Source organism: Carettochelys insculpta, chromosome 5 (assembly GCF_033958435.1).
Source record: "Carettochelys insculpta isolate YL-2023 chromosome 5, ASM3395843v1, whole genome shotgun sequence".
Classification (NCBI taxonomy): Eukaryota; Metazoa; Chordata; order Testudines; family Carettochelyidae; genus Carettochelys; species Carettochelys insculpta.
In genome coordinates, this window is record NC_134141.1 from 37431474 (window position 1) to 37441910 (window position 10437).

The window sequence follows — 10437 nt, forward strand, 5'->3', positions numbered from 1 at the left end:
ATGTGCCATCCCGTCACACACACACCGCCCCCCTGGTTCCTGCAACTTCCTTCCCAATCCCCCAGATCCCTCCTGCCTGTTCAGACCTCCCCACCCCCATTCTGTTTACCAGAAGCCCCTTTTACATGCTGAACCCCCTATTTTTGGCCTCACCCAAAGCTGGCACGTCCAGAAGAGTGAACCTGGCCTGGGGAAAGCCCTGAACCTCAGTCTTCATTCCCCTGTTGGGTGAGTGAGGTGTCTAATTCAGGGGCACATCAGTGAGAAGAATTTTTGCTTACTTGCATGGCTCCCACTTGATTTTTTTTTTGGGGGGGGGGGGGGAGGTTGGTCAGTCACTGTCCCCCACCCCTATTTAGAGAGCAAACCAAAATGTAACTGGCAGTGGGCCTACCAATATTCCACTTGTGTGTGTTTCACTGCCCATCCTCCTTCCCTTCTGCTTTGGATTGTTGTTTGAACATTTTGTTAAGGGAGAGAAATGAGCAATTCGTGGCTCACACAGCCTCGTATGACCTTGCTGTGCAGGATAAGGTAGTACAACATAGGCTGTTAGAAAATCTCTGATCAAGCCTCAGAAAACACCTGTGGATCTGAAGTGATGCACCTATGGAGGGAGTAACCTCTTATATTTTGTCCTGGATTTTCTGATGGTCTGCAGGGCTTGGGTTTGACTCTAATATTACAAAAGGCAAGTAACTGCTGCACTGTCAAAAAACCCCCAGGGAGGAACACAGTTGCTTCCCTATATGAGGTAACATTCTATAATTTGTTTTCCTGCACATTTTGCAAACAGATTTTTCCACTCCAAAGATGTTTTCACTGTCTGCTTTTGCACAATTGGTATTGCGTAGTACTGGAGACTCATTTGTTTTGTAAGATTTGGGTCTTAATATTTTTTCGCCCACCAGAAGCAGTCCTTAGGATGTGTTTCACCTCAGATACTTGAGACAGTCCTGCAAACATGCAGATTAACAGCCATCTTCATTCTTTAGGTCAGTGGTTCCTAATCTTGTGGCCTCACACCACCTTTTTGATTTTTGAGAAACCCTCATTCCCTCCACCTCTTATTTACCATCATCCAGCCCCCACACCTTTAACAAAAAATTCAGTTCTTACCCTGCATGTCAAAGGCCAAAAAAATTATTTTGCAGTATGAAATTTGAAAATTAAATATTTTATGGCAGTGGTCTCCAATCTTTTGTGGTCATGTGGAATGTTGGGATACTCGGGGGCTTGGCAAGGGGAGGGGACAACTAGGCTGGTACTGGGTCTGCGGCCTCAGGAAGCATGCATGCTGCTTTCCTCCCCAACAGCCTGTGCATTTGCTGAAAAGTCAGGTCTGTTGCCCATCAGCAACTTCCTTCTGCCTTCCTGTGTGAGGGGCTGCAGGGAGCGGGAGTGCCGGGTCTGCACCAGCTCCAGCTGCTCCGGTAGCACATGGCTGCTGCAGAGAGCAGAGCGCCCACTGCTTGAGTAGTTGGAGATGGGGCAGACCTGGAGCTCCTATTCTCCGTTCTGCCCCCTGCACAGGAAGGCAGTCACTGGTGGGCAACAGCCCTGGTTTTTTCAGGAAATGCACCAGCTGTTTCCGGGAAGGGAGGCAGCACATGCTCTTCCTAAGATACCCACTGTGGTGTGCAGTGGTAGCACAGGAGACTCTTGATTTACATGAGGGTTGTGTTCCCACACCCCCTCATGTAACCTGAATTTCACGTAAGTAGGGAAGTGGCTTTTTCCCCTGGTAGAACTCATGTTCTGCAGCCAGGGAAGCAGCAGGAGCACCTGGAGCTACTTTTGAAAGAAGTCCTGGGCTTGTGGGAGGGTTAAGCCTGGCATGGGCTTGGGAACCAGAGCCACAAGCAGGTAGTGAACCAGTAGTAGGGGTTGAACCAGGGCAGGGTGTTTGGAGCTGAAACTGCATGAGGGGTGGTGAGCTGGAGCCACAGCTGTGTGCAGGGGTGGGATTTAATCATTAATGTGAGTTAAGCAGAAATTGAAATCATGCATTTCAAGGATTTACTGTATCCTATAGTACGATACTATAAGCTACAGAAAACTTGTACAAAGATTTTGGAAAAAATTATGTACAAACACATTCAAGGTAAAGAACAAGTAATGATAGCAATAATGACTAGAAAGTAGGTTTAGTCAATCTTTTGGAAGAATTACCTTTTTTGGTATGAGTTTTTGCCCTACTTAACAGGGGGCAGAGTATAAGCACCAACAACAAAATCTGCCCCTTCCAAAAGTAGAGAAGCCCTAGAAAAATATTTTTACTAACACAAGGAAAATTTCAGTTTCACCACAAAAGGTTTATTTTCTTAAACATTTGTATCTTTTACTTTTGGCTCGACTCAGATTTAGATGTAGAAGCCCGTAACGAGGACAGTCGTCTTCTCTTGGCTATCTGCTCCTGGCGTTTTTCCTTGGCCTCCTTTAAAAAGAAGCAGCACCTCATGAGTAATGTGCAATGCTATGAACTGTAAAGAAGTCTGTCTGTAAAGGTCAAGGCACATGTTCTTGCTTAAAATCTTAAGCACAATCTTTTCTATCCAGCTGGAAAGAAAGAGCCCCTGGTTAAGTGTTCCCAGTATTTCCCCCCACCCCCAAATGGCACAGAGGCCCCTATCTTAGGCAGCTAACTGAAAACAGCCATTTCTGCTATACAGCACAACAAGCTACACTACCCTAGTCAACTCTGGAGCTAAAGAAATCAAGCAGCAATCCTTACCCATCATAGGTAGATTACCTGATTTTTAACTCTCCCACCCCACCAACACAGGGCCTTCAGAGTTAGGGAAGTGAGCTTAAACATTGTTCCATTTAAGTCAGTTTTGCACAGCCAACAAAAAAATTATGTTCAAAGGCCAGAATTTTACCAGGGGAAACCCAGCCTATGATATGATTGCTTAAAAAAAAAAACTGTTGTGCTAGTCCAGGCTGTCAAACTACATCAGAAAAATGCAGTAATTGTTTACGCTGAGTGCAATGCGGATAAGATCATTATTCCTAATGGTTTAAAAAAAAAGCTTGAGCAATATAACATGTTGTACTGTATAGTCACTCATTATGGCCAGCTGGGCCTCTGCTTACATGCGAGCTGCTGAAAGGCATAGCACAGAAGGTCTTAGTCACTACAGAAGTCAGATTATGTCCTGGAGAGCTACCGCCACACTGAAGCGCCCTCTGTCGTCAGAAGAAGTAGACATACCTTCATTCTCTTAGCCAAAAGTTTAGCATATTCTGCTGCTTCCTCCTTGTTCTTCTGAGTTCGTTGCTTCTTTAAAGCAATACGTCTGCGCTTATGTTGCAGAACTCGAGGAGTCACCAATCGTTGGATCTTAGGAGCCTTAGTCCTGGGTTTCTTGCCTAGGAAAGAAAATTTAATAGAAAACAAGAATTCTATAGTACAAAAAAGCCAGTTTTTCCTCCACTTTTTTTGTCTTATTTTGCAAACTCAAGTCTGTGGTTTGTTTTAATTAAGTTGTAATGTTTCATTATTTGTGGCAGTAGTTTTCAGTGCAACTGTTCTTCCCTCCCTTTTAACTAAAGGGAAGATTTTCAAAAACATTTAAATGGAAGTACAATCCACCCCCAACTCCCAAAAAAGGCAGTTATTTAAAATGCTTTGTTGGCTTTGAAAACATTCTCCCTAGCTTGTCAACTTGTTTCTGAAACCTTGTATGTACATCTTAGGCTATCTTTTTGCATGACTCGTGTGTGGTACACACATTTTCTAGAGCAGCCTAAAGTTCACTAAGCACAGCTTAGTCAACTTAAAGAAGTTGGAGGTATATCAAATTCAAGACGTGCCAATTTGTTTTTAGATATCTTCCATTTAGAGTCCTTTGAGACAAACAAATTAAAATGCTATAAACTAAAGTGTGTAGGTGCTATGTGAATTAATTATAGGCAAGTGAAATTTAAGTTGACTGACTTGTTCAAACACACACTTCCGTCAGGTCATCAGCATGGTGGTGGGGTGACAGTGAAATGCAAAAGGGCAACAGATGAAGGGAGAAGTAGTAAACATTCAAGCTGACAAACACATTCTCATTACAAAGAGCATACACGTGAAGAAGCACTACTGATTTTGAGGCCTAATATGCTACTGAAAAAAAGACAGGTCCTGTGGCACATTACAGACTAACAAATTTTTTGGAGCATCAGCTTTTGTAGGCAAAGAGCTGCTTAGTAAGATGCACGTGGGTCTTTGCCCACAAAAGCTGATGCTCCAAAAAATCTGTCTATAAAGTGCCACAGGACCTCTCAATTTTGCAAATACAGACTAACATGGCTACCCCTCTGATAATATGCTACTGAAGCAACTAGAAAAGGCTGGATTTCAAAAATGTAAGTCCTCCCACACAACCACCACACTGAGGTTTAAGTGTTAGGTTCAACCTCATTTCATTTACAATCAATGAGTGATACCCACAGAGGCACCTACAAAGCCCACCAGGTTTTTAACACTGCCCTGCCCTGACACTTTTTAGGGAGTTAAGGAGAATGCTGCGGTAAAAACTTATCAATCCTGAAATTTACCAATGCTTTAAATCAACTAAGATGAAGATTTAGCTGGTAGAAAGCTGTCACTGTTCTTACAAAATACAGGTTGTAACCACTGCAGAAGCTTGACTGCTTAAGTTTAAGAAAGCTGCAAAAGTTGGAGAATGCTCACCTTCCTTGTTCAGGGGTTTCCTCACTACATATTGACGTACGTCATCTTCTTTGGAGAGGTTGAACAGCTTGCGGATTCTGCTAGCCCTCTTGGGGCCAAGTCGGCGAGGCACAGTGGTATCTGTCAGTCCAGGAATATCCTTCTCACCTTTAGTAAAGTTGTCAGATTAGTTATCCTCATATGCAATAAAGGCTATGCCTACAATGCTCATCTTATGGCAGTAGTACTGTGCTGCTGCAGTCACACTGTTGTAAGGTGAGCTGTGCAGCCAGTCCTTATTGCTTAGAGGAAGTTCTCCTGGCAACAAAATAAAACCACCTCCTATGGGGGGCAGCAGCTTAGTCACTGCAACTATGGCTCCATACAAGCATTTCTCTCTCAAAACTTGTCATGGGGGTGGGTGTTTTTGCACCCCCGAGCAACAAAAGTTTTAAACAATGAAATGCCCATGTGTACACAGATTAAAACTGTTTACCTGCCCAAATTCCAACATACATTCCAAGTTCACACTGATATTAAAGATAGGGTGGCAACTGAGCCTACTAGCCCACATTATGAAACAATATCACAATAACTGACAGTAAAGCGGATCAGTTTTGCAAGACTATTTCATCCAATCATCCCCCTTCATAGCAATAAGAAGTTTAGAAAATGTTAGTAACCAAAAAAATTACATTAACCAACCTAACAGTTCAAACAGACCACTTGCTCTCTCCTACCTTTCCCCTCCACACCCTCATCTTTTTTTCTCCTCATTCATATCAAATGATGGAAGCGATAGTAAATTGCTGCATGACCTTAGGTATAAAAATTAGTTCAATGCTGACAAGCACAGAATTTCCAAGAGGCTGTTTCAAAACTGGTTTTAGCTAGGTCAGCAAGCCTCCTTCCAACACCGATCAATGATATTAATGCCCATCAATACATCATTAAGTCATATATTTAAGGCTGGGCAAACTATACATGGTTAGTTTATCTACAGCGTCTCACCTTTCTTTACAATGACCAGATTCAGGACACTTAAGTTGGCATCAACAATGCAACCCCGGACAGATTTACGTTTTCGTTCTCCAGTTCTTCTGGGGCGGTAGCAGGAGTGGCCCTTACTGAGCAGCAGGCGGACACGGCCATGGGTCAGGACGCCCTGTTTCATGGGGAAGCCTTGTTTATCATTACCACCACTGATGCGAACAACATATCCCTGTTAAAGGAATGTGAGATGTGTAAATGTTACCTTAACTGTCCTTTGCTTCCATCAAACAAGAAAAGTCAGCATAGCCACATCTATAAATTTTGTGATCATAATTTTTGTACCTATGCCTCACTTTAACAGGCATGTAAATTGTCTGGAAAACGTGGATGGATGCTGTTTTAAACAGATTTTGCGTTCAACAAATACATTTCAAAGTACTACATTGTTCAGTGCTGGATACAAGTGAACAGCAGAAACTGTTGCAGGAGCCCTACTACTCTCTCACATTGAGTTAGTGGCCTTCCCTAAATGTACTGCTTTAGGAACTATGGGAACAGCGGTAACACTAACAGTGGGCAAAACAGCAATGGGTCCCACCAATTTAATTCTCTAGCATGTGTAGAACACCTGTGTGGTTTTTGTGGGGGGTGTGAGTGGAGCTTTAAACATACTCCAGCATCTTTTTAGCCTCTTACCAAAGGTGGACACGTGTCTACTTTCCACGCACACTCTGGACAAAGTTATACTAAACTGAATTTTATTTAGTGCAGCTTGAAAGTACATATAGTGTGACATTTGTTAATCAAAGTTCTAAACAACATGATTAAAATCCTTAAAATTGTTGTTCAAATTTCATGGTACATGATCCTTTTTACAAAAGGATATTTTAGTAGTGTCACTATGCCAGGAAAATGGAGGTTTGAGACAAGTGACGGAAATAAAAGCATTCAAATCACTGCTACCTGAAAGATAATACCTGTGACTGCTATAATTTCAGGCAGTAAAACCTTGCAAATGGCGGGGGCAGACCACTTTGGACATCTTAAACAGTCTGTTGAGACCACCCCCATGGGTCCGTGGCCGACCCAGTGAACATCACTGTACCATGATCATCATAATCTTTCAGTGACTCCAGAAAGAAAGTCTTCAGATTCCAGGTTGAAAACCATTAAAGTGTTACTTTTTGAGCTTGATGTTGCTTTGGCCATAGTCTCTTCCGAGTTTACTACCTATTTGTGTTACAGTAGCACATTAGAGGCCAAGAGTTATTAGTACCTCATTATGCTCTGCCTGAGAATTCCCACTCTAAATGGACAAGACAAGCAAAACATGGAGAGGTTATCAGTTTTGCAGATGGTAAACTGAAGCAAAGAGAAGAAGGGACTTGTCCTAAGTTGGTCAGCCTGGGGCAGAGCCCTAATGTTTCACAGCTGTTCTGTCTTTAAAACAAGGAAAAATTGTTCTAAAAACTCTCTAGTTGCAGTAGTGGGCAACTGGCAGCCTACAGGCTGCAAATGGCCCAACAGAATTCTGTGTGTAGTTCACAAGACACTGTTTCCCACTGTGCACATGCAGGGTTGCTAGATTCCACTGATTTTCTTCTGCATATTTTTTCCCCACCAGTATTACTAAAGCCACACTTGTAGAACAACAGCACGTGAAGTGAGGACACAACACACTGGCAGTCGATGGCCCCAGGTTCGATTTAGCACACCTGGGGGGATATTCCAAAAATTGAACAATTATGGCACTGCCCTCAACCCTGGTACTCCTGGTAGTTGCAAGGAGTAAAAGTCACTGGAAGTGTTTCTCATCTGCCTCCCACTGTGTGGACAGTGGCAAAAACCAATTCTTGTAACAGGACTTGCTTATCTAAAAATAGACCTTTTCCTCCTAGTGTGGACCAGATCTCAGATAGAGGATCACTCGTATCCTCAATGGCAGAGGTCATCTATCACTACTCCATAGCAAAGGGATGAAGTTTTCAGTTATTAAACCTTAAACCTCAGTTCTTGAAATCCGTGACCTTTAAGTTGAGTTGTCAAGATTAACAATGAACTACAGGAAATATCTAAAACTGAACTGGAAAAAGGACTGGGCCCAGACTGGCTTTCCAGTCTATGAAAGAATTTTATTAGATCTTTTGAGGGTAACAGGTTGTGTATAAATGTTATCTTATACATGTACATTGATCTATATACTATCCCCCATAACCACTGAAATTCTACCTTTTACATTTAAAGGGGTAGGTGGGGGGAGAACACAAGAAGTCTGTGCATCTGTTTACATTGAGAAAGAGGACAGATCTCAAGTTTATGCTGTACAGATCTGTATACAGCAGGGGTGAGCAAACTTCTTACACCTGGCCCCACTTTTCATCCCTGCAATTAGCCCCCCTCATGTAATCCAAACCAACTGAAGTTTGTGTTATGTTCACATGGAAAAAGCTCTTTTAGCACATGTGGGAAAATAAGTATGTAACACGTGAACTGTATCTATCAGTATATAAATGTGAATACACATACATAAACAGTAACTTTCCAACACTTTTAATGAGATGGATTAGCCTGACACATAGCAGCCAATCGTGCCCTTATGAAACTTCACCCACCCGCCCCCAGTTTGCTCACCCCTGCTATGCAAACAGCATAAGAAGAATTTATGTAGGGTTCAGCTCCCAGAGCAGCTGGATACATGATACAAGAGACATATCTTGCTATGCTGTTTCTAGTTAAGGTTTGGGAGTGGTTCAGTTAAGCTCTGGAGTGTGCCCCAGCTGGGTCTGTGTTGCAGCAGGCTAGTCAGTCTGATTCAAGACATAGTACCAGTGGTTCAAGCTGGCAGGGCGAAAAAGGCTCTGTGGGGCCTTGACATATCATATAACAGTTCAATGGGGTCTGTCCTGTAAGATACCATTCTGACAAAGCGGGTCTTTGCCCACAAAAACTTATGTTCTAAAATATCTGTTAGTCTATAAAGTGCCACAGGACTTCCTTGTCATTCTTAAGGTGTTTGTCACCCTTTCCTATAGCTTCAGTGTACTGATTCAGAGGTTTTACTTTTAAGCAAAAGCATCTCTCTCAAAAGTTTTATGGTTTCACTGTACAGCAAATCACATGCGCTACCTCTACATGAAAAGGTTTTCCCAGTAAAATTTGGCTTCTGTTGGAAAAACCCACAGAGCATCTACATGCGAAAGGCGCACTGTAGACAAAACTTGGCACAGCCGCTGACATTACACATTTCCATGTTCAGGTATAATACCTTTCTCAACAATTGCCTCTTGATAAAACAGCTATGTAGATGCTCTGTGGCCCTTCTGTTGAGAGAGAGCTTCCTGTTCACCGAGCAGCCGTGTCTGCAAAGCTTTTATTCAGCCGCTCTCTCTGGGGCAGTCTGGCTGTTCTCTGTCAACAGAGCAGATTGGTCTTTCCATCTACTTTTATATGTAGATGCAACCTGTCCACAGAAATTTTGCTGGAAACCCCTACCGACAGCCACTTCTGTCAACAAATGCTTCTTTTCTAGACATAACCATGAGGTCTGCAAAAGGCATTAGTTCTGCTCCTTAGCAATGCCTGCTTTCTTCATTCCTCCATTTTAATTGCCAAGCACAGGAGAGAGAAAGATCAAAAACCAGCAAACAGTCCCCTGAAAAAAAACTATGAAAGGGACACTCTACATTCAATCCAACTTCATTTTAAAACCAGTCTCGACCATAAACCTAAATAGATTTGCTACTTGAGTTTTAAAATATCAAGTGACACCACGCACTACCACATGCTCTTTATACAAACAGCTTGAGAAACTAGGTGCTCACAGTTTCATTTCATGCCTCATTGTGCCTCTTAGATATCAAAAGTAAGTTTTAGTACGTTAGCCAATTCTTACCTTCCATTCTTCACCAAGGGAATCAGCAGCAACTTCAGTGGCCATCCGCTTCTCGTAGAAGGTACGCAATTTGCGCTCATCATCCACTTCAATGAGCTTCTGGCAGCCAGTGGCTGGGAAAGAGATGTTGAGCTACGAAGAACAAAATAAAATCTAAATCCCAGTCTCTGCTGGAGCTACATGCTCATCTCATGAAACCCAACTGAAGCCAGCTGAGCAATTCTAATAATACCGCAACATTCACGGGAGCCTGTTTACATCTTCTGTACTCTTCTGCAGTCTGCTCTTCTCCCACCCCCCGAAGCAGGACAAGCCTCGTACGTCTGCGCTGCCCAAAGCCTGAGCTCGTTGCAGCCTCAGAGCGATCCTCCTGACAGGAGAAAACTACTGAGGGGCTCAGCCAGGACACGCACCCAGCCCGCCTCAGGGTCTAGCCCCTCGGCCGCAGCAGCGAAGAGCTGCGCAGGAAGCAGACTTCACATGCTTCCCCCCCCCGCAGCTGGATGGGTGCCGTTGGGTTTGCAGGGCAGGAAGGCGCCGGCGCCATATTCCTTGCCCACCCCTTCGCTGCGGGAATCCGTCTCCATCTGCCCCGCGGCCGCGCTCTCCGGCCCAGCCCCAGCGGTCTTGTCTCCCCCGCGAGCCCCAAAGCGAACGCCGGAGCCATTCCGGAACAGGTGGCAGCACGAGCCTAGCAATTCACTTCACCTTCATCTTCCCCAAGCCGCTCCCCCGGCTCCGCCACGGCAAAAGAGACCCAACTTCCGCTCAGCCCAACGCTCATAGGCGCGTGAGGATCTCGCGAGAAACGGAGCGCGGCACCGGGCGGAAGTGATGCAAATACCACGTGACCGAGGCTGGCCAATGATAAAAGTGATTTTTGCGGCGG

General features: G+C 44.0%; 1 protein-coding gene across 1 annotated transcript; it reads right to left on the reverse strand.

The window, feature by feature from the left end:
* Positions 1 to 2294: 2294 nt before the first annotated feature.
* RPS6 (ribosomal protein S6) lies at positions 2295 to 10376 on the reverse strand. The gene is made up of 6 exons (XM_074994976.1): positions 10257 to 10376; positions 9549 to 9680; positions 5675 to 5885; positions 4685 to 4831; positions 3215 to 3372; positions 2295 to 2437 (listed from the first exon to the last, which is right to left on the reverse strand). The coding sequence occupies exons 1-6, from the start codon at positions 10260 to 10262 to the stop codon at positions 2342 to 2344; spliced, it is 750 nt and encodes a 249-aa protein (XP_074851077.1). The 5' UTR covers positions 10263 to 10376; the 3' UTR covers positions 2295 to 2341.
* Positions 10377 to 10437: the final 61 nt, after the last annotated feature.